At 33.9% G+C, this 24,860-nt stretch overlaps 1 protein-coding gene across 3 annotated transcripts in view; it reads left to right on the top strand.

The window, feature by feature from the left end:
• LOC145672067 (cilia and flagella-associated protein 47-like) overlaps positions 1-24,860 on the top strand; it is a 169,158-nt gene that overhangs the window by 48,657 nt on the left and 95,641 nt on the right. For all 3 annotated transcript variants that reach the window (XM_081741318.1, XM_081741327.1, XM_081741309.1), the window contains 4 exons: positions 1,716-1,970; positions 15,943-16,089; positions 16,242-16,452; positions 24,126-24,471. In XM_081741318.1, the coding sequence (XP_081597444.1) occupies positions 1,716-1,970; positions 15,943-16,089; positions 16,242-16,452; positions 24,126-24,471 (959 nt within the window). The remainder of the gene's footprint in view (positions 1-1,715; positions 1,971-15,942; positions 16,090-16,241; positions 16,453-24,125; positions 24,472-24,860) is intronic.

Below are 24,860 nucleotides of genomic sequence, written 5' to 3'. Positions count from 1 at the left end.
TAAAATACTCCTCTTGTAGAAATTAAAGTTACGGAAAATGTATTTAAATTATATCTAATTCCCTCACACAACTTATTAAGCCTTAATGTGTGCAATACTGCAGATAGGTTGTCTATGTCGAAGGTATGAAATTGGACATGTTTTTTGGTAAATGACATTAAAATAAAACTATTTTTCAACAAATTAGTATAATAAAGAAAGAAAAGAAAAGGACTGAAAATTCATAGTGTGTATAAATCTTGAGCTTTTCCTTCCTTGGCGACCTTCCCACCACCACCCGCAGCTACGAGGTGTACTGATCCACACCTTTGCCTGTGATAGTTAAAGGACAGTTTCAAAATAAAATATATATTTAAGACTTGTCTTGGAACATACGATAATAAGACAAGAGAAAGAAGATAATGATGATTTAATTCAATGATAGTATTAAAGAGGATAATTTCCACGTTAAAAGAATCAGATTAGAGAGGAACCATGTGCATACAAACTTTGCAATTTCACCAGGTTACCTTCTAGTAATCACAGAATATATCTTTTGATAATATTAGTTAACATATATGCTACAATAGAAACGCTTTGTCATCTGTAGAATTTTAAATTTGAGTATTCTGAAAATTAGTTGATATAAAGATATTTTTTTTTTGGCTAATAAGTCAATAGCTTTCAGTAGTCAATATTACTGAACTCTTGAAGAATTGGGAGTTGCCGTGAACAATCCCCAGCTGCAAGTAACATTCAGTAAGACTATTCTGATAATGTGCTCTGGTATCCCTATTATCCGTAACAGCTCTAGGATGATTTTCTGTAGAAAATATTGAATACCGTATTCACTAGAAACTAAGACACACTTTTTCTGACAGTAATTCGGGTATAAAATGGGAGGTGCGTCTTAGAATTGCATACAAAATGATAGTGAAAGTGCTTAAGCAAGATGTTCTCTGTTCACACTGTAAGTAACATTGTAAGATAGTGCCTTTGTTCTCATTTTAATCTTGGCATTTAAATGTTTGGTTAAACAGATAAACCCCTATGATTTAATGTGTACTATCAAATTCTGAGCTCCATTGAATATCCAGGATACGTCTTAGATTGGCCCAACTTTTTAACCCCTTTCTGCATGATTTTTTCTTTTAGCAAAAAAAAAAAAAAAATCTGTATTGGAAATCCTCATATGGGAACTTGAAAAATAAATTAAAATTTGAATTTCAGATTTTTCACTTAATTCCGACGAGAAATAAGTAAGTGACACACTTACAACTCACAAAGAACATGCCAGATGACACCAAAATCTCTTATTCATACACGTCAATATCTCACACAGTAGACAAAACAGTCATTTGGTGCCTTTGATAAATCACACAAAAGCTAAAGTGAAAAAAGAGTATGTGCCATATATGGCACGGCATGCAGTAAGGGGTTAAGTTTAGAAATGGGGATGCGTCTTAGATTTGAGGGCATCTTAGATTCAAGTATATACGGTAACATAAAATTACTCTGTAGTTGTAAAAATGGTCATAGATTACTCTTGTTCTTAGCACTTTATTCAAGAAAAGATTAATACATAAATCGTAACTTGATTACAAATTCATAAAACAAGATATTTGAAGTGTATAACTATATTCAACCAGAATCCATTAAATTTAGAAGAAAATAAGTCTATAGACTGAAAGCACCCCTATGAAATGTGGTGATTTTAACTTACTATTCTTTTTCAGTTCAGAAGGCCGATTTATTCATCGCTGGTGCAGGACATTGGCCGAAAGTAGTCTGTGAACCACAAACAATTAATTTTGGCACAGTACATTTTGGATCCTCCAAACAATGTTTAGTTTCTATCAAAAACTGTACTGAAATACCTATTATCTACAAATACAAGAAAACTGCAAATATATCCGTGTTTCCTGACCGTTGTGAATTAAAACCAGGTGAAGTAAAATACGTCAACTTGAAATTTCAGCCTACAAATTATGGTACGTAGACATAGTAAAAGTGTTCTTTGAAATTTAACTGAATTATACAAAAATAAGATGGAGTTGTAGTCAAATAAGTAAAACTTGTTCTTTTGCTCATGATAAAGAAACCTAAGATGTTCTTTAGGTAAAAAGCATTCGGTATAAAATAGTAATAACTTCCAAGCTTTATTCATTGAAATAAACCCTTTGTATTGGTAGTATATACATAAAAGAAATCCTATCTTAGAAAGGAAAAATATTAAAATAATTGCTTACTTGTATAAGAAATTAATAAAATCAGTCCATTTACTGTAAAATAAATATATATGTATTACAATATAATTAAAAACTTCGTAACATTCCAATTGTTTGATGATAATATTTGTTTAATACTGTAATGTCCTGCACATGCTTTGATGACGATCTTTGAGAAATGAATCCTCACGAGTAAAAAGAAAGAAAGAAACCAACATGGGTGCACAAGTGCGTTGTTTTGGAGTCATAGCTCGCCAAAAATTGAATCTCCTATTTCTAATGCTGAAAATTGTATTTTCCATTGTTTACAATGAGAATTCGCGCGCCAAATGGTTTTCCAAGATTAAGTATATGAGCATCCCGTTTTTCGGTGATTATTCCTCAATGATATATCCGATCGGGACATGCGACCCCTTATGAGATTCAGCGCGCACTGTCGAATTACCATGTCAAACTTTGATAGGAATGATTCAGGCATCCCGGAGGAGTATCTGGATAAACAAACGCTTAAGTCCAGCAATGAGGAGCTTCCTTCCAATAAAGATAACATGTAATTTTCATTGTGTTTGTGTAGGTATTAAAGTATGTATATACAGCGTTTTAAGATTATGCTTCTCGGGAGCCACACTGCTAAACAAATTTAAATTTGTACAACAATTTGAAAGTTTTGTATTGAACCTTCGACATTGTAGAGTTGTTATTATTATAATTTATTTTACTGTTTCACGTGGACATGAGATATTAAACGACTCTTGTATATCACAAAGAAGTACGAGAATGGAAAGACAGACACAGAAAGAATGTCAGTTTGATTTAATTTTTGTTACTTATTTACTTTTTAGAAAAACGTTACATTTTTCATTCTATTTTCATTTAAATCATGAAATTTAAATTTTAAATACAGTAAAACCTGTCTTCAACGGACCCTTTATTAAACGGAAAACTGTCTTAAACGGAAATATTTCACGGTCCCATGAATTTTGGAGAACAAAACGTGTAAAACTCCCTTCATTAAGCGGAAACTGTGTTACGCGGACAACGGAAAGAAAAATAAAAATTTAACGGAAAATTCTGAGTTCCGGACTACAGCGTTTAGAAGATGTTTAGACATTCTGTGAGACATATACATTACACTGTCTGCGATAAAATGTTCGTTCTTTTGTTAAATATTTCTGGACAGTGTTGACCTTCCCCAATTACTACTCATATTCACCCCCACAAATTGTCCTTAATCCCCGCAACTTAATCAAGAATCATACGGAATGTCGGAAAGAAGAAAACGAGATAGAGGAAGAAGAGGAATACGATACCGAGTTCCAAGAAGAGTGTAGAATAAATACATATCAAGATTCTCTCAGAAGTTTAAAGGAACTGCAAAAATTTGCCTTACGAAAAAATGATTCTGATTCATTTAGTATAATTTCTCAGGCTAAAGTGTATGCGGAAAGTCAAGCAGCCAAGCAGCAATGTACACAGAAAACCCTGCTTGGCTATTAGAAAAATAAAAAAACGTGTGCATAGCATATTTTGTATTCATTTTTGTGTGTGTGTGTATTTATTCGTAGAATAAAGAAGTACTGTAATCGAACAATGTACGTACAGCAATGTATTTCCTCAGTATGTCCCTTTATAAGCATGTATTAAAAAAAAAAAAGAAAGAAAGAAAGGAAAGGTCTACCTCCACTAAGCGGAAACCTGACTTTAACGGAAATTTTTGCAAGTCCCGCTCGATTCCGCTAAAGACAGGTTTCACTGTATTACAAAAAAAGAGGTGTTTCTTAGTTACTGAGGTAATGTTTTCGTTTTTGTGTTGTTAACGAATAATGTTAAGGATACACTGAATTTGCAATGTAAATTTAATTTGATGATGAGATATTGTAAATTAAACATAATTTGAAGCAATATTGAAAGTGATCAACTATTAATACTGGGTTTGATAAAATTATTTGTGAATTTGCTTGCATATAATGTCCACTATAAAAAGTCAATACGCATCTATTGCAACAATATCGAAATTTGAATTTTGGTAGAGGGGCCGCGGTGGCTCTGTGGTAGAGCGTTCACCTCTGGTGCTTGGGGTCCCGGGTTCGATCCCAGCCCCCGCCAAGTGAACTTTCTGGTGGGCAAACACCGCGTGCGTGGATTTCCTCGGGATTCTCCCGTTTCCTCCCAATTTCTTCATTCCACCATTTCACTCATTCCTCATCATCACCGTCTCCTTTTGCCTAACCGGCATAATCGTGGGACGTAAAACTCAAAGATTTCATTTTTTTGAATTTTGATAGAGTTTAGCAACAACGATATTATAAGTCAAGAAGAGTTTAGAATATATATATATAGAATAGATAGTTTAGAATATATCTTTCTCAAAATTGCACGATGAATTGAAGTAGCGCCTAATTAGGTGCCAGCTATACAGTATCTTTGGCTGGTAGACTGCATCTCTAAATTTCGTTTTGGCATTTAGTATTTTTTGTATCTTTTTTAAAAAAAAGAGTAATAAATAAATAAGTAAATAAATAAATAAGAGGATAAAAAAAATTGACGTTTGGATTTTAGATATTAATGTAATTTTTTGGCTTTAAAGGAAAATAAGTAAACACTGCTTCTTTTAGATTGGAAATAATTCTTCTTCTTGTGCAGGACATTATTAATTGGTTTCGGAAAAAAGAGACACCGGTTAATAATGCCTTTGTACCCACTACTACCACGAACACTCCCGGATATGACCCTATTGTAAGCCGCACATGTGTATTGGCTAGTGCTCTTTGAATTTATACTTTTTGTAAACCTACTAATTGTGTAGGTACGAGGAAGCCATAGTTAATATTAATGTTTAAAGGATTAACATGTTAGATACAAGGCTGTGATATCAAATTTTCCACCCAAGGGGATTTCTCGTTGTCATTTTCAATGTATTTTGTTTTCATAACGCCTCCTAAAGGCTGGATACCAGCCTAAGTGGAGTTGGGAAAATTCACCCGGATATGTCATAGTTGGAATGCATAAGCATCCAACTAGGGTAGGGCAAGGTTTTAATGTAGAAGCAATTCATTTGAATCGTCAAGAGAACTTGGCCGTTCCTGCATACTTCAGGCCGAAATAAAAGCGCTCATTGGCTTTCGGGGCCAAGAAATTATTAACCTATATATATATATATTTTATATGAATAACTTACACCTGTGTTGCTAAGCGATAGCTCACAGAACAGCACAACATGGGCTTAACCGCCTCTTAACTCGCCTATATATTAAAATGTTTGATGAACTAGTAGTTATGTTATATGAATAAGTATACATACAAATGTTTCAATTATTATTACATATATTGATAGGGCTCATATAAATGATAGATAGAATTGTTTTCAAATATATAGATTTTTGTTCAATTATTGGAATTTTATTAAGTGTGTAATAAGTTTTTTTATGTATTTAGTAATGAAAGCATAATTAGTATTCAAGTTTTATTAGCCTATTCCCATATATATACGTATATACAGGGTGTCCCAGGAGGAAAGAGCAATATTTTGGGAAATGGTAGTCTGAGTGATTCTAAGCAAAAAAGTTCATATGAACATAGGTTCTAATCTCAATGGTTTTAGAGCTACAGGTTGTGAACCATTTTTGACTTTGTTGCGTATTGTTTATCCTGTAACTATTTTACAGAAGTAAGACATAGCGGATATGACCTTTCCAATGGTATGCAGCATGTGGCAGTGTTGTATTTGAAAGGGAAGCTATTGAGGGAACTTTGAGAAATTTAATGTTATTTAAAGAAATTGGATGGCAACACTGATTCCAAATGTCCCTAAATAACTTCTCTTCCAAAGATATTACTGCTACACATTGCATGTCGTTGGAAAGGTCATTCCATCACCTTTTGAATCCGTTATGTGTCACCTGTGTAGAATAATTACAGGGTGAGTAATACAAAATATAAAGTAAAAAATGGTTCACAACCTGTAGCTCTCAAACCGTTGAGATTAGGACTTACGTTCATACAAACTTTTTTGCTTAGAATCATCCATACTACAATTTCCCAAAATATTGCCCTTTCCTCCTGGGACACCCTGTATATATATATATATATATATATATATATATATATATCGTGTTAGTATATTTCAATGATCTTTATTGAGAAATGTACAGCTAAGAAAAGGGAGTTAGATAAAATCATATTTCAATAATATTTTGGTTAGTTCGTCTGTCGTTAAACGACTCACACTTGATGGAGAGAAAACCTAATTTTCATTATGGATATTCATTCAGCTAAAAAATCAGATTAATCAATTTTACTTCAGGTTTTACTTATTTCCAACATAAAAGATGCAATAGTTGAAACTTTCGCTACACTATTCATATGGATATAATGTTCGCAACCAACAAATTATTTTGTTCAACCGATGGCAATTATGTTTAATGATTCGAAAGAGAAACCATTATTTTCAGTCAGCACTTGTCAATAAATTCACAATAACGGAAATTTAGAATTCAAATTGGCATGTGTGAATTCAAAGATTTTTGTATTTTCTTTTTTTAAAGGAATATTTTGATTTTTGCTTGATGACTGTAACAATGTATAATACAGGAGTTTAGCATCTGATTGTTTTACTAATTATTCCATCTAACAAGGGTATGTTAGTACAACTAGGCGTATGAATATTGATAATGCTTTGTGAGTGAACAAAATGATTATACTTGGAACACTTTAAGTTGTGTATCAATGGCAATTGAGCATAATAAGCAGTTGAGGGCTATTTTTAAGATGCAAAAGGCTAATAAAGGGCGTCGAAACTAACTGTAATAATTATCGAGGCATTTCTCTTCTGTCAACATCCTATAAAATCCTGTCAAACATTCTATTAGCAAGATTGACCCCATACGCAGATGAAATTATTGGAGATTATCAGTGCGGATTTAGACGAAATCGATCAACTATCGACCAAATATTTACCGTTCGACAAATACTCGAAAAGGAGTGGGAATACAATACCCTGGTACATCAACTATTTATTGATTTTAGAAAGGTATACGACTCGGTTAGGAGAGAAACATTATACAACGTCCTTACAGAATTTGGGATACCGAAAAAGCTCATTAGATAAATTAAGGTATGTTTAAATGAATTCCAAAGTAAAGTCCGGGTAGGAAAAGCTTTTTAGTCCAAGAGCTAGAACCGATTTATTTACCCTAGAAAACCCAAAGACGCCATAGTGTTTTTCTGAAATCCTACCACCTACACAATCAAAATATGGAAGTCTTACTAGAAATCAGTGGTGGGGGCATGAAATATGACGTCATCAGAATGGCTGCCGTCACAATTCACAGCACAGTCTTTAAATTAGAGTAACTTTCGAATCAATGAAGCTAGAAACTTCGTTCTTGTGCCAAATTAATGGTAATGGATTTGCTAAGTATTACAAGTCATTGCTGTTTACATATATTGCCGCCATTATGAAATATGGCGCATAATTTGCTTAGAATCTAGTCTCTTTTGCTTCACTGTATCTTTTCATGGCAAATGTCTACGAAACCGCTAGAGATAGGGAAAAACAGCTTGAAATAAACGAGATGGAGCAGAATCTAAACTTTCCAAAGGTACCAATATCATTATTGTATTTTAAAAAGTGACTGAGATATTCAGGTTTACGTTGGTCTTAGTATAGTTCTCTACCTTCAATAATATACAAAGCAAACCACTGTATTTGGTTCCATTTCAGAAATATTTGTAAATACTAAATTATAATAATCCGTTGAAATGAAGTATTCGAGAAAGACCTACACCTTTTAAATCTATAAATTAATAATTGATAAATAATGCTACTACTACTACTACTTATAGTAATAATAATAATAATAATAATAATAATAATAATAACACATCACTTAATAGTGTAATAATTGTATGTATTTAAATACTTAACTTACACTATGGACTGTTAACATTATTAATAAATGCTCCCGATAATAACTGAACTCGTTGAAAATGAAGAACAACAGTCTTCTCTTTATTTCAGTTATAGTTTTCATCACTGTCGTCACTGTATTCATCCTCTTCATTTTCTGAATATTCATAATTTTTAGTTTCTAGCTTTTCTGGGCACACAGGTCCTTCAAACCACTGAACTTTGTACTTCCCATTATCCAAATACCATCAATGTTGTAAAGAGTCAATATCTTTGTGTGGATTCTGTTGATTGGCTTTTTTCCATATTAATGCAACAGCAGTACTTGTTTTCAACTTTTCACAAATAGCAGCTCTAGATGGAGGAAGAAGAGTGGGACCAATACTTTGTATCCTCTTCAAAGATTGTTGTGCCTGTTCAGGAGCATATTTGGTTTTGAATAGGTTGTATCTTGTTTGTGTGACTGATGTGCAAAGAGTCTGTCTGTATAGGAAACATACATATTGCTCGGCGTTAGTAAACAGGTTATTTTCGAGATGTACTGATTCTCACAAACTTTCGAATCACTGTGTATATTACACTGTTCAACATTATCTTGTACGGTTTAACCTTTCCTTGTCTAGCGAATGCTGCTGTAAAGTCTGATCCAGTGAATGCGTGGAATCCGAGTAATGCTTGAGCTAAATCATTACCTAGTTCTTCTGCAATATTAGTAACGTCAACTAACCGTCTAGTATTATCGGAGGCTAATCCTGTATCCATCCACACTTTGCAATTCTGGAAGTGCCTTTGATGATAGACCAACAAAATAAATATATCCGTGTCATTAGCTCGAACGACGATATTGCTGTTTGGGTTCTGTTGGACTGTGTATTGAATGTGCCAAATTATGCGTGTATCTGGTAACATTTCAGTTCAGGAACCTGTTTGTAATTCATAACATTATTTTGTTTGCTGTACTGATAGCGTGTGCTTTCAGTGCATACAATACTTTTTCACCAAAGATGCACAAGTATTCATCCTTATTCCATTCATTACAAATGAAGGCAAGGAGAGATCTCTTAAATGAACTGCTCCTCAAGGACTCGTGTGACTTCTTTGGAGTTTTCTGTTCTGGTCCTATCCCTACTGTGTCACCATAGAACACTGTTCCACATCGATGGTTATGTTGAGGATCCTTTATGCTTGGTGTCTTGTAAACGTCACACATTAGATGAACCTCATTTGCGCATGTATTGTAAATTGTGTCTAGTAGTTTATGTGCAAGTTCACCGTAAGTGTTAGGAAATTTCAAACAATGAATGACAAACATTGCATCATGTATGACAGCACACACTTGATGGGGATTTTCGTTGCGTGATTTTTGATACTTCTTTATTTCATGCATTAGTTTGCTCTTGCCAGTTTTGTTCATATAACCTCCTATTTGGCCCAAAGATAGGGAAACTGGGGTAAGTGGATACTCGGTCACTTTTTCAATGTCCCTTTTCTTGACTGCTGCAAGATAAAGTAAACTCCCAAAAAGATCTCGCGAGCACTTCACAGTTTTCAACTTTGTTTCAGTTGTATTTGTTTTTTGGGCTAAAATGTTTGCACAGTTTTTAACACTGTTTCTTGTTATCGGCTTCTTGACACTTTAAGATCCTTAGCATACATATTTTTAAACGTTTCAAAGGCAGCCTCACCTTTTTCATAACCTTGTATCAGCTGATCTGCAATGTCATCCGCAATAACTTGGCCAGTGGATAAGTTTAAAAGAGGAGTGTTCGGTTCCATGCTGTAGAAAAGATTTAAAACTTTAGCCATAGTATTTATGATTTCTGTTGTCTCTGTTGATTCTAGAGATATAAAGTTCCGCTTTCATGTCTTCTGCATGTGTTAATCCACTTAGTTCTAATAAATGAGTCACAATTTTGTTCCTGGTGGATCTAGTTTTCATCCATCCTGCTTTGGCAGAATCTGAATTAGCGAATGCTGTGATACCACCAAACCTTGACGCAGCGTCCTTATTCATGGTTTGTTTTAGCGCCATGCCTACTGGAACACAATAAAAAGAACATGTAGAGCGTTTGATGTATAGTCCTCCTTGAGAGAGAGCTTTTCTGGCACCTAGGCATATCTTCCATGTTAAGAAGCTTCAGAAGATATACTGTCATCTAACGAGTGTAATTTGGCCTATTACACGTAAAGAAAATGGGACACATTTTTTCTATGGCTTGCATATACATGTCAACATTACAGGTTCTGTATGATCTACATAAAAAAAAATTGTAAATTTCCACGAAATCTATCTATTTTTGAAATAATTACGGTTTTACCATGCAAACCTTTTCTTGTCTTATCTGTGATGTAACGCTTTGTATTCGTCATACAATTGCATTATATCGTGATCACTCAAAATTTTTATTATTAATGTATCCTCTGTCAAATTTTGCTTACAAATTATTACTTGTTCTTTTACCTCTTCTAAATTCAAAAGCATACCTTCATCACTTGTTTGTAAGAACTTACTGAAGTGACTTCATTGCAAGGCTAATGATAGTAATATGTGAAGGCGTTTGCATCGGTTGTAATGCGTTTCCTTCATGAACCCTTGGAGTGAGCCAGAGGACAGAACTCCACTTTCAATCAAAACATGTTCTATTCCAGACCCGTCAAGGAAATAGCCGAGCGCACCAAAGAATGATAATTTAATATGAAACGGACCAAAGCAAATGAAGATGTCATCGAAACGAGGACTCTCCTGGTTTTGTATTAAAAGAGCCTGTTTTGCTATCGCTAGATCATAGTGAACAAGCGCAAATGATTGTCCGCATTCAGAAGCAAGTTGCTGCAATATTTTTAGTGTTTCAAAAACATCTGCCCTGGTAAGTCGTAAGCTAATGTTTTCCATGTCTTCAATTCTTAGAACTTGTAACAAATCTGCGATTGTTTTTGAGTTCCAACCTATCCACATTGGTGTGTTTTTACCAGTACATGAAACCAAAATATTTTTTCTTATCAAATACAACACACCCACGTATACAAAGACTCGATCAATCATCAACAGTACTCCTCGTTAAGCTTCTTTAGAAAAATGTTATTTAAATAACACTTGGTTCCCACAACTTCCAGAGTACCTTCTAAACACATCCAACTACTCTTAAATTTTGAATGTTGAATAACGTCTTCATAATAGACCACTGGATTTTCCTTCAAAACACCAATAAAAAGCCAGTACTTTCCAGAACATGATACAACACAAAAGAACACGTGGCCTAGCATTCTACCAACGTTAACGGCGCGAATGGCAGTTTTCCTGATCATTCTTTCTAGAAACTTTTGGTAACAAAAATGCTTATAATCATAATAAACACCCAATATCCTCAATATCTAAGACTGTTTGCACAGGTTTGGTGATAATATTCATTAAAGAAAAAACAAACACTCTTAAGTATTTACAATTCTTTCTGAAATGGAACCAAATAGAGTGGTTTGCTTTGTATATTATTGAAAGTCGAGAATCACACTATGACCAATGTAAAACTGAATATCTCAGTCACTTTTTAAGATACAATAATGATATTGGTACCGTTGGAAAGGTCAGATTCTGCTTCATCTCGTTTATCTCAAGCTGTTTCCCCTATCTCTAGCGGTTTCGTAGATATTTGCATGAAAGGAATACGGTAAAGCAAAAGAAACTATATTCTAAGCAAATTATGCGCCATATTTAAAAATGGCGGCAATATATGTACACAGTAATGACTTGTAATACCTAGCAAATCCATTACCACTAATTTGGCACAAGAGCGAAGTTTCTAGCTCCATTGATTGGAAAGTTACCTTCATTTAAAGGCTGTGCTGTGAATTGTGACGGCGGTCATATTTCATTCCCCCACCACTGATTTTTAGTAAGACTTCTATATTTTGATTGTGTAGGTGGTAGGCTTTTATAAAAGCACTATGGCGCTTTTGGGTATCAAGGATAAATAAAACCTCCCCTAGCTCTTGGACTATTTGTCCACGAGCTTTCACGTCGCAAATGGCCTGAAACAAGGAGATCCGTTGTCGCCATTATTATTCAACTTTGTCCTGGAATATGCTATGAGGAAAATCAAAAATAGCAATCAGGGCCTAAAGTTGAACGGTGTTCACCAGCTTATGGCATATGCTGATGATGTAAATTTAATAGGGGATGATAGAACAATAGAAAGAAATGCAGAGGTCCTATTAAACGCATGCAATGACTTGGGTTTAGAAGTAAATGCAGAGAAAACTAAATACATGGAAGTGCGTCGGGATCATAATACGGCAAATTATGGATGCGTTAAAATATTAAATAATACTTTTGATGAAGTGGATAACTTCAAATATCTAGAATCAATATTAACAAACAAAAATCATATTCACGAAGAAATTAAATGTCGATTAAAAGCAGGGAATTCGTGTTATTATTCAGTTCAAAATCTCTTGTCGTCGCGAATTCTGTCGAGGAATTTGAAGCTTAAAATATATAAAATGATAATCATGCCTGTTGTTCTGTGTGGATGCGAAACATGGTCTCTTTCAGGTAGTTGTACGTTTGTTCCAATGTAGCCAGAAAGAGGGAAATAAAAGAGGGGAAAGGTAAATTTTCCGAATTTTTCACCTAAAATCGGGAATTATTTATTTGGCTGGAAACACTCCACCAGACAGATGCAAACTATCTGAAAGCAAACCTTAGTACTCCACCAATATATCTAGCAAAGTGAGCATATATATACGAGTATATCATTCTGCCTCAGAAATTCACCATTTTCTTACCATTTAAAAAACAGGGGTTATTTAAACCTCAACTCTATTTCCCCTAATTACCCTATTGAAACATTTTATGGTGCATTGTGTAGGCTAAGGACGAGACTTTCAGACAGTGGTGCGTTTGTTCCAATGTAGTCAAGAAGAGGGAAATAATAGAGACAAAAAGGGAATTTTTCCAAAAGTTTCCCCTCAAATCGGGAATTAAAATTTTCTATAACCACCAACACTGCCACCAGATACACACAAACTATCTTAAAATAAACTTTGGTATCCCTCTAATATATCCTTCAAGTATCATGGCGATATTTAAGACACAAAGATAATTACAAAAAATAGATTACGATAAACAGAAAATTAGGGAAAAACTAGAAAAATCTAGGGTTAGAACCTAAATACGAATTTTTTGTGCGCCCTCTAATTACTCCATTGTAACGATCTGTATCCGATTTTGTTTAGTAAGGACCAATATTCGACTGGCGTAAGTTGACTTGCGCTCGGACATATAGATACAAATTTATAAACAAAAATTTCGAATTATTTGCCCAATTTAGGAAAATTTTAATTTCCCTAGTTTGCAACACTGCTCGCAGACCCGCCCAATTAATGTTATCAATTAGGTATCCATCCGAGGTATCCACCTGACAAGTCTTAAGGACATCTCTCTACAACGGAGGAAGCTACAGGGGAAAAACAAAAAGAAATTTCGAAAAAATCTCTAATTTTTGACTGGGCTGAAATTTGAGAAGGAAATTCGACAACCAGAAGAAAGAGAAACTAATATGATAAACTATGGTTCAATCATATTGGGCAAAAAAAAAAATCCCGATATTTTAATTAGTATCCACACAGGAGCGGATTAAAAAAGTGACATACCCGTGTGCCACTTTGGCCACCTGGATTCGAAAGGGTCATTGTACATTTGATTACATTCTTTTTTACTAGTAACTGGTTTTGTTGTAATAGTTATAATCTCGAATAATAATAGTTATAGAATAATAAGAATAATTTTATAAGGAAAATTTCCTCTCCTTTTCACATCTTAGTTCCAATACTGGTGCTGAGAGATATCGGTGTTTTATCAAAATGTATATTGGGGTTTTAAGGCCTTGTGGTACTTATTACATTTAACATACAATTATAAACAATACATCAAGTAAAAGAGTACCCCAAACAGTTTTTGACACAAGTGTTCAACGAGAGCATCATACGTCACACGGCACACATCGAGGCGATAGCTGAGAAAGGTCCATAAACTTTCCGCCATATGGTACAAAACACATTCAATTTAGGGGAGTCTCGTTGCAACTGTACCATCTCCTGAGGATTTGCTGACCGCCAGATGCGAACATTATGAGTGTTCACATTGGCACTTAGGTCAAAGGTCGATTTATCACTGAAGACGACACAATCCAAAAAATCTTCATTGTCATGCAGTAATTTGCAAAATTGACACGTAAAATGTAGTCTGTAGGCTTTAGACCTTTAGCAACTGTAAACGATAAGAACGTATTGTAAGCGTCTCCTTAAGTTCTTCACACAGACAGTTGACTACAGATTCAGTCTTTCCAAATTAAAACACAAAAAGCTTTCTGCTCACTAGTCGCCATCATTGCTATGAGCGCCTTCTAACGGCAAACAGAGGAAACAGTGTATGTGTATGCGTGCGTACAAAACTGTTTGAGTTGCTCTTTCATTTGATAATATTTTATAATTATAAGTTAATTGTAATGGTTACTACAAAGTTTCAAAACCCTAATATTCATTTTGAAACACCCTGTATTGCTTCAAATTACGTCATCCTATATTACCAGGGCCAGCCCTAGACAATTTGCCGCCCCGTGCAATGGCATAATTTGCCGCCTCCCCCTTTCTCCAGAGAGAACATATCTTAAAAGTCCCCAGCATGAACAACGAAAGGGAGGGAAAATGCACTCGCACTCAGAAATTCTTAAATACTACAACTATACAATCTCGTTGCGTATTTTTTATTTAAATATTAATTTATTATGTTAGTGAAAGATAAAGCACCCACCTGAAAGATGGTAATCCTTTTTATAGAATTCCATGTCAAGCTTCAATCTCAATATATCAGTTTTCAAATCCAGTGCAACTAGCTCTTTCATCTTTATTTCTTGATTTTCCTTCTACATGTGTTATTTTGTTTTTAAAAAAAGTTGTTTCCATCTTCAATGATAACGATCTTATTTGTGACAAAGGCAAGAGTAGCTAACATATCAAAACTCTGATAACTAACTAAATGGAACAGGTGTTCGAGAATTGAGTTCTTGTATTTCACAATAATCAAGCAATTTATGTTGGGATTTATTTGACCACTTGCTTTAGCACTGCCTATGTGACCTTAAACTAATATGACCTAAACATAATTTATGAATTGAGTATTCAAATAGAAGGTCAGCTTAGTAAATTTAACTCCAACAAGAAATATTTATTTCAAATAAAATACTTATAAAAGATATTGCCGTCCCATACAAATGCACATGTTGTACATATAGTAGAGCCTTCACTGCATATCATATATCTAGTCGACAAATTATTTATGTGTGATATTTAGAAAAATACTAGTATGCAAATTAGTATTAGTTTTTACCTTTAGAGAGTTATTTGCATTTTATACTGTACGTGGTACTATTTTCGTACATATTAAAGGCCTGCTTTCACGGAAAAAAAATTTCATTTCTACTTTTATTTCTTAGTTGATATTGATAAAACACTGCTGAAACCCGAATTGTTAGTAGGTATGCTACTCATATATATTGTAAAATATTTATACCGTATCAGTATGTAGCGTTTAATTTATGTTGGATTTTACAGTGATTACACCTACATAAAAATACTTCATACTTAATTAGACGTTAGATACATTACAATGACTATTTGAAAAAAAATTAAATTTAGAAAAAAACGAGAGGAATTTTTTTCTAAAAAACGTACATTTCTAAAAAAAATACGAACTTTTTTTTTCTATTTGCAACACTAACAGTGAGGATCTCAATCTAACACAATAAGAATAAATGTTTATTTCTGTTTTAGATGAATCAGTAAGAAAAGTGATATTTGGATTATTGGGAATTTGCAATAAGGATACGGTAAACTGGGTACAAGTTGATGAATATGAAATTGAAGTTGTAGCCAAGATACCGGCCAAAACGGTTAACCCAAAGCCAATTTTTAATCCAGGTTAGTATACTTTAATTCAATATTATATGCCTTTAGACGTCTTACTTTAACACTGCGACACTTTGTCATTTTAATTTGTGAACAGTTTCATTGAACAGTTTGAAGATGTAACAAACAATAAATTGAAATTAAACTAAATTTATATTTTGTAGGTATTACTCCTATGGTTGCAAATGAGGTTGGTTTCGCAACAGATGACATAACTTTTGATACAAATATTCCCATACCAAGAGATGCTATTATCACTACGACACATGGATCAATGGCGCATTCTGGATTCTCTAAGAAGCTTACATGTTTAGTGGCTTTCCCGAATGATCGACCGAGATCGTTAAGACCTTGGCCACATGAGAGAGAAATCAGGTGAGAAAATAGTTCTTTTCCATTCAATATGATTATTATATCAGGTTACGTTATCAGAGTTGTTTGAACAGTCACTCTGATCATTTACCAACGGTTTCATTGAAAAATGCTCAACTTAGAGAAAATAAATGCATTTTGAAGCAAAAGCTATCATAGGCTGTGATATAAGCACTTTTAATGCAGTAATTAGTTATTATCTACATAAGAGTTTGTATTTTTAAATAGAAAATATAAGGAGAGACCAGATAGTTCACACCTTTATTATAAAGATGCGCGAGTAATGTAAAAAATTTGCACAATGATAGTTTGGTACCTCCCTAATACGTGTACTAATTTGTGTCTTTACATAATTTGTTGACACAATGTTACAGCCAGAAAACTGGGTGACGGCAGCATGTTAGACAAAATAGAATCCAAGCTGATTAGGTTCATCCAACTTCAAAGAAAACACGACGCAAACAATAGACTAAGAGGTCACAGCTGTATATGGTGAGGAATGCCTATTTCATGGCACAGTGAAACGCCGGAAGTGAGAATTCAAGTGTGGTACCACAAGTCTACATGATGGCCCAAGAGAAAGTCGTCGTCACTCAACAACTACAGTCCTAAACGTAGTGGCAAATATTGAGCAGCTAGAGCTTGAAGATAGACGTCTGACTATTAATTGTTTAGATAGAGAAATGGATATTAGTAGGGTGTTCATTCATACCGTATTACATGACATTCTACAAGCAAAGTGACAGCAAGATGAATTCCCCAATTGCTGACAACTTTTCAGAAACAATGTGCGTAATGTGTACAAAGAATTTTGGGCCTACGCCAATAGGACATGGATGTGTTTGTGATCATATTAATGACTACAGATGAATGCTGGGTGTATCTATTTGAAGAGCAGAAACACTCAGTTTTGTGCTCCAATGTGGCTTTTGCCCCAACCACCACGTTCGCCCAATCGGGCTCCGTCCAATTACTTCCTCTTCTCAAATACAAAGAAGCATTTCTAGGGAGGTGTTTTGTGGATGATGAGGTCATGAATGCGGTGGAAACCAAGTTTGCCTTCAACTCTGTTGGACTGATCCATAAATGTGAGAAATGTAAGGCAATACAAAGTGAATATGTAGGGTTGAACGCGTCCGTGGACAAAATTGCATTTACCTAGCTGATCCCTATCACAGTTAGGATGAACATTTTCTGGCTCCCTTTGTATAATATATATAGTAAAAATTATTTATATAATATAAAAACACCGATTAATAGATATGAATATTAATACCAATAAAGATTTGAAGACCTCTAGAAACATATGCGTAATATAGAGGTTCTTCATCGACCTTCCTCGCTGATTGATAAAAGTGTATTTGAGTTAAATTGAGTTGATTTTGAGTTTAACGTCCCGTTCAGCAGCGAGGCTATATGAGACATGAAGTGTACAGGGGAGGTGTTCTACATTAAAGGAAAATAAAATTTGGGCAAAGATTGGGATAGGATAACATGACTAACTAAGAATGATCTTGAAGTTTTGCTGGCGTCTACTATTAATCCAATGTTCTCGGGATTGCTGCCAGAGTGAATGTTGCTGTGATTAACGATGATGATTAACGTTAACGTTAATAATTAACGATCATTAACGAGCTAATTAATGATTAACTAAATTTATTAGCAAAAATTCATATAATTAGTTAACATCGTTTCAAATTTCTTATTCACTCAATTGACTTTCAACGTAAAATATACTGTGTATAAAAAAAAAAAAAAAAAAAAAAAAAAAAAAAACATACAATGATCTAAAATTATCGGTAAGCATAATTATTTTATATGAAGTTAGCATCTATGCTTCAGTAAGTTGCCTTATTGGTTTTACAAATGGCAAGAATACAATTTCTTAACTGATTTCTATTTCTACGGATGCATAATTCCATCAATAGCAATTCATAGTGATTTTAGTTTGTGTACAGTGGCGTCGGAAGTATTTTTCAGCTGGGGGGGCAAAATGCTGTCTTGAAAATAGACACGGGAATGTAACATAGGTAAGATAATACGAAATATATGTTTGTAATGTAACAATAATTTGATTTGATTGGTTAATAATAATAATAATAATAATAATAATAATAATAATAATAATAATAATAATAATAATAATAATAATAATAATAATAATAATAATAATAATAATATAATTAAGCTGTAAACAGTTTCGTGAGAGTGAAATTTCCATATATTAGAGGCATCTTAGTTTACATCTTTAGATTAATTAATCCCGTGTCAGTTTTGTGCTGGATTTTGGTCTGGTGCAGAAATTTTCAACCACTGAAATCAGAATTAAAAACATATAAAATTGTAAAATTTGTACTGCTCACAATGACTATTTGTAAGTACAAATTTTACCATTTCATATACTGGTACATATTTTTAACTGTATTGGATATGGTCACACGGACACTATTAAAGAATCTTAAAGCTACTTAAATCACTTGGAAATGATGAAATTAAAATTATATTTTTAAAAATCCAGTTCTGGTGTTGCAGTACACTGTAATATTAGAAATTGCTATTTAGAACTACAAACTTTGTAGCACTTTGTAGTAGAAAGTAATTTGTTCATTATAAAACAGGCTACATAATTAAGTAAAAATAAGAAAATATATTTTTTTCTATCTACTTGACTTCGTACCAGAAATGGAAAAATGTAATTTTCACTAAAGACTTCATAAAATTTATGTAGAAAATTCAATTATACTAATTATCCAGTTATTTGTATTTTTTACTATACTTACTTTAGTATATCCAGTTTGTTATTACATTCACCTCTCTTCCTAATCTCATTATATTCACTTCACTTCACACTAATAAAGTACGACACAATTAATAAGAAATAATTCAAGTTTATATTGAATTTTAAGTGTTATTTTGTAATTTAAATAATTGGTTATAATTCGCATAATATTTTCACTTACGTAATTCTACATTTATTTCTTTTCAAAATTGACCAATAGTATCTTTTCTTTCGCTTGTCTTTGATATGAATTCTCTTGCAATGGTGGTGGTTCTCTTGCAAGTCTGGTCGCTACACATATGCAACAATAGCAGATGAGCCAATCTTTCCTGCGTCCTACACATTCTCAAGTATGTCTTTAGACGACACAAATAGCTGAATGATCTTTCGCAAATGATCAAGCAGCTGACATTGTGAGAACGAATGTCCCTAGACGAACAACTTGGTCGAGAAGGCTGCGAACAGTTGGGGTTTCAGCACTAATAGTTTTTAATATTCTGATGGTTGTCAGTGGCTCAGTCGTCATCAAAGTAAGTGGAAACCGCCTGAGCTGAGCTCATAATCTATCCAGGTTGAAATCCGACGAGTGAACTCCCAATTCCTGCTTCAAATATTCTCTTGAGAGAGGCCCGCCAGCTCATATAGCTCCTTCAGAAAGTATCTTCTAGAGTTTTATGAGTTGTTAAGAGGCCTGGCTGATTGAAACGACGCTGCACTTCATTCAACAAATAGTCAATGATTTCGAAGTACATTCTTGGAAGATCTGATACAGGTCCTAGGGTAGCTGCTATAAAAGGATTATCAGTTTCCTCCAATCTAATTGGTGTTCTCTTTGATCTTGATGAAGTGGGCAATTTTAAGTGTAGTATGTCTGCATTTTCCTTTGCTTCCTTATAGATGTTTTCAAATGCACTGTCCGTTCGTAGGTTTCTCAGTGTTGCTGCTCTTTTAGCTCCAAAAGCAGAAGCTTCAGAATTTTGAAGCACTTTCGCCAGTTGTCCGCAAGGTACAAAAGCACGTATACTGACTATCAGAAAAAATATCATTCCGAATTTGTTCATTCTATTCAAATACCGTTTTAGAATTACTTTTTGATCATCATTTGGACCACTTGTATTACTGATGATTCTTTTCCAACGTGATTTGAATTCGTTTGTAGTAGATTGAAATTTGATTAGAGATTTTCGCCTAACACATCAGCGAGTAGGACAAATAGGCAGCAAATGTTTAGATACTATGACAATATGGCCTTGTGTCCATCTTGAATAAAGAAAAACACAGCTTTCTTAGAAGGCTGGCTAGAATATTTATTATAAAAAATAAACTAGAAAGGTAACATTTTCGGAAGTATAGCACTTCCTTCCTCAGACTACACTCTCCAGACACACTCTATAACTGAAATCAGAAATAAAATTATATGCAATAAAGAAAGGAGATCATTAGGAGTGTTGTCTGAGGAAGGAAGTGCTATACTTCCGAAACCGTTACTTTTCTAGTTTAATTTTTTATTTTAAAACAAATATTCTAGCCAGCCTTGTAAGAAAGCTGTGTTTTTCTTTATTCAAATGTTTAGGATTACTTTCGTTGATAGTTTTACAGGGTTCAACAACAATGTCGGCGTGCGTATGTTGTCTATCGTTTTGCAGAATCCAGGTTAATGTTTCAAACGTCTTTCACTATGGCCCGCACATCACACAAAGATTCGCATTTTCCTGCTACTTCCTGCAATGGAAGATCTAATGCATGATTATTGCAATGAATGTATACAGCTTTCGGATGTTGAGTCGAAGTTATCTTCTGCACACCATTCACTCGTCCTAACATGATAGCTGCACCATCATGACACTGTTCGCGTATATTTTCTGCATTCAGGTTAGGTTTCGTTAGAATATCTTTGATCGTGAATTCTGTTTCCGATTTTGTGCCGCGTGGGGTGATCATTTCCATAAATATTTTGTTGGGTTTGACGAATCAGAGTCAATACAGCGCACACAGAGACAACTGTTCTTTCTTTCAATATCAGTCGTGGAGTCGGCTATGATTGCATAAAATGGAGACTCTTTAACTTCTGCTACCAAGTCTCTCTATATTGCATGTCCCATAATCTTTAAAATTTCATTCTTTCAATCAGCTGTAAGCCAGTTATCTTGTCGATTAATCCATTGGCTAAGAACAGACACATCCATTTTCTTTCATCCAGAAGTGACATCAAATTACCCGTACTCTGCAAATGTCCACTGATTGCTTGACCACTGCGAGCTAAATATCTAACACTACTAGTTATTATAAGCAGTGACTGTCTTCCTTATTCTTGTTTACAAACTTGGTCTGAAGAAGAGAATGTGTTCTGTTTCTGCACTCACTACCACTAGGACATATGTGTCCCACGATACATTCTCAGAGGACCCCTAGTAATTTACCACATTTTATTGCTATGAATCGATGTTCCACTGGTAAAGAGAAGCCTGCTAATGGTTCACAGAATTCTTATTAACATTATAAAATAGACAGGAGTGGAAGTGAACGTGAACAATGAAAGTGATAATGGAACAGATGAAAGTGAGGAACAATGTGCTAGTGATAAAGCAGTGGTTGCGTGTACTGTAATTTGGAAAAGAATGCCGAAATGTAAAATATTTGTAATCATAAATATGACCCAATTGTTTCTCTGACAATATATGTTTCATAATTGAAAATACAAGATGATCATGCATGTCAATACCACTGGGACATATAGGTCCCACGTAAAAATATCAGAGGGATACATAATGTCCCACTCTTTCCACGTCGAAAAACGAAACGGTGGAAAATGTTTTTTTATATATATTTATACGTTTGAAAACAACTTAAAATAGCCATATATTAATGTTTCTTACTCCGTAAAAAATGGTAGTGAAAGGATTAAACAAACGGAACTACAATAGAGTTCGCATTTTTCATATGCTCTGAATTATTAATCCTACCTTATACTTCCTCCTTACTATAAAACTTACTGTACTCTGCATATTGTTTGTAAGAACATTAATTTAACTTTATGGAAAATGTATTTAGGCCCTAAATGTCCTGTTACTCATTTAAACTTTATATTTTTCAAACTTTAAAATCTCGCTCGACGACTCGTTTCATATTGCAGACTTATGATTACTTAAACAACAATTTTAAAAGAATTTACAGTGTTTCGAGAATGTACACCAATGGAAATAAAAAGCATTTTCAATTCTTTTTCCTAACTCTTTCTGTCTAACATGGGGGCAGAAAAAGCGCCCGGTCCCTTGTTTCAAAGAGAAAGATGAATCTGGAATACAGAATTTTTTTCACATTACTATAAAAAGCAAAATTTAGTTCATATAATCAGTGTTGTGTGATGTTTTTACACTCTGAAAGTGAGGGGGCAAAACGAGTATCTTGCCCCCTTTGAAAATTTCAGGAGGGGCAACTGCCCCCCTTGCCCCCCCGGTTCCGGCGCCCCTGTTTGTGTATGTTTTGCGTAGTTAAATGTGTGTATTTGTTGTTCAAATTTTGAGAGGTTTACTATATGGTGCATATAACGATATATGCAATCACATGTTAGCGTTAAAAAAAAACCGAACTGTATGGGCATTTCTCGTTTGAATAAACATAATTATTTTTCAAATCTATCCATTTTACTGTTTGTTATAAGTAGTCTACAATGGTTTTTGCTTCAAGATGTAAAGTAAATAATTGTTTGTGTAAATTTGCGAATATCTCTCGACCTGAAGAAGGTAGTCGTTTTTTTTCCAAGTGTTGCCACTGATTTTAATATTGTTGAGTAAATTCTACATTTATTGTCTTGCAAACTGCTTGAAGAGTAATTTTATCAATAAAATCAAAGGTATTCATTCTGCTTCTCCAAATAATTATAGATTTTTTTAAATATTAAATGTGAAATTTCCACTGACCACAGGTGGGTACTTTCTCCAAATCTCAACCTAGTCTCAAACTTGCTCTCAACTTCGTGGCACCTCACCACTCCTCAGTCGCATTCGTCCTCATCCTCACGGCCTTTCATCACCTCTCAACCTCATTCACTCCCAATCTCACATCTCCCAGTCCTCAACCTCACTCATCCTCATCTTCATCTTCACAGCCTTTCACCACCCCTCAATCCTTTCGCCCCTATCCTTACGGCCCTTCAGACCCCCTCCCCCTCAATCTCAATCGCCCTCACCTTTATGGCCCCTCACTATCACTCAACTATATTCGCCCTCATGGTCTCTCAGTACCCCGGTACCTCACACATTGACTTCGAGAATGAGTGAGGTTTATACTTTTATTGTCATTAAGCCTATATATAGACAATAGACAAGGTCAAATGCAGTTATACTAGCAAATTCTTTTGTTTTTTACCTATACCAATATACTTTTATCTTCTTCAAACTCCTTACCATTATAATACAGCAACTAACCAATCATATAACCACATGAGGGTACCCACCTATGCTGCTGACTTCTTTAAGCGTTATCAAAATTTGGAACATTCGTAGTGGAGCATCAAGATGAATTTTATTTATGAGGGAAAATATATAATTTACATACATCTTATTCCCATTACATCTCTTCCTGTATCTAAGTCTTGTCAATGATGATAGCTGTCAGTGAAAATATAACATTTTATATGATTTGTTAATAACATTCTATTATAATTTGAAGGATCAAAATGAATATCTTTTGAATTTATTGAAATTCTACATTAATTCAATACGTGTTCCAGACTGTCTATATTAAATTAAATCAAATATTACATCCAAATTTGCACTATATAGTTAGTTGTAGTATTCAGATTAAACTTGCAGTGAATTTATCTTAAATGCTCTAAAGATTTTTCATTCATTGTCTTCTAATGTTTTAGTTTTCTTATTCGCTTTTGGTATTCCAGAACAATTTTTACGCAGATTCCTCGCCATACTTATTATGATAGAGAATACACATATATTTGCATCGAAGCTGAAATGCTAAAGGCCTTTGAACGGTACTGGCTAAATTTTCTTCGATCTCCAGAAGGAAAGAAATATCCGCCGCCTGAAATAATCACAGATTACGAAGTGACAGGATGTAAACATGGTAATGATACTGCAAATTTAGCTCAAGCAATTGTGCCTGTTAAGAAGCAATTACGAAGAGCATTAGATACAAATAATAAACCTACGAGATGTGATGTGCCTTTGTCACCATCTCAGCTTTCAAACATAATTATGGAACCTTCTACTTTGGATTTAGGAAAGGTAAGTATTGAGAAATTGAAAAATTATCCTGTCGAACACTGTCATCATTATTTTAGTAATACTTTAATATAGTATATTCAGTGTAAGTCAAAATGATGGGTCCGATTTCAGAAATTTATTCTGTGAAATTTATTTATTATTTATTTACAAACATAATTCCAGATACAGCTGAACGCCAATTTACACTGGAATATATAACAAATCTAAGAGATGATGACGTAATAATAATAATAATAATAATAATAATAATAATAATAATAATAATAATAATAATAATAATAATAATAATAATAATAATAAATAAGAGACCAGAAGTCTTTAGAATTGTTGATGCTGATGTCTGAAATTTTTGAAATATAATCTAAGTATTTGCACCTCAGTAACATTTT

The sequence above is a fragment of the Thermobia domestica genome, chromosome 2 (assembly GCF_964235325.1).
Source record: "Thermobia domestica chromosome 2, izTheDome1.hap1.1, whole genome shotgun sequence".
Classification (NCBI taxonomy): Eukaryota; Metazoa; Arthropoda; class Insecta; order Zygentoma; family Lepismatidae; genus Thermobia; species Thermobia domestica.
The sequence above is the reverse complement of the archived record's forward strand: the minus strand, read 5'-3'. Positions and strand labels throughout refer to the sequence as shown.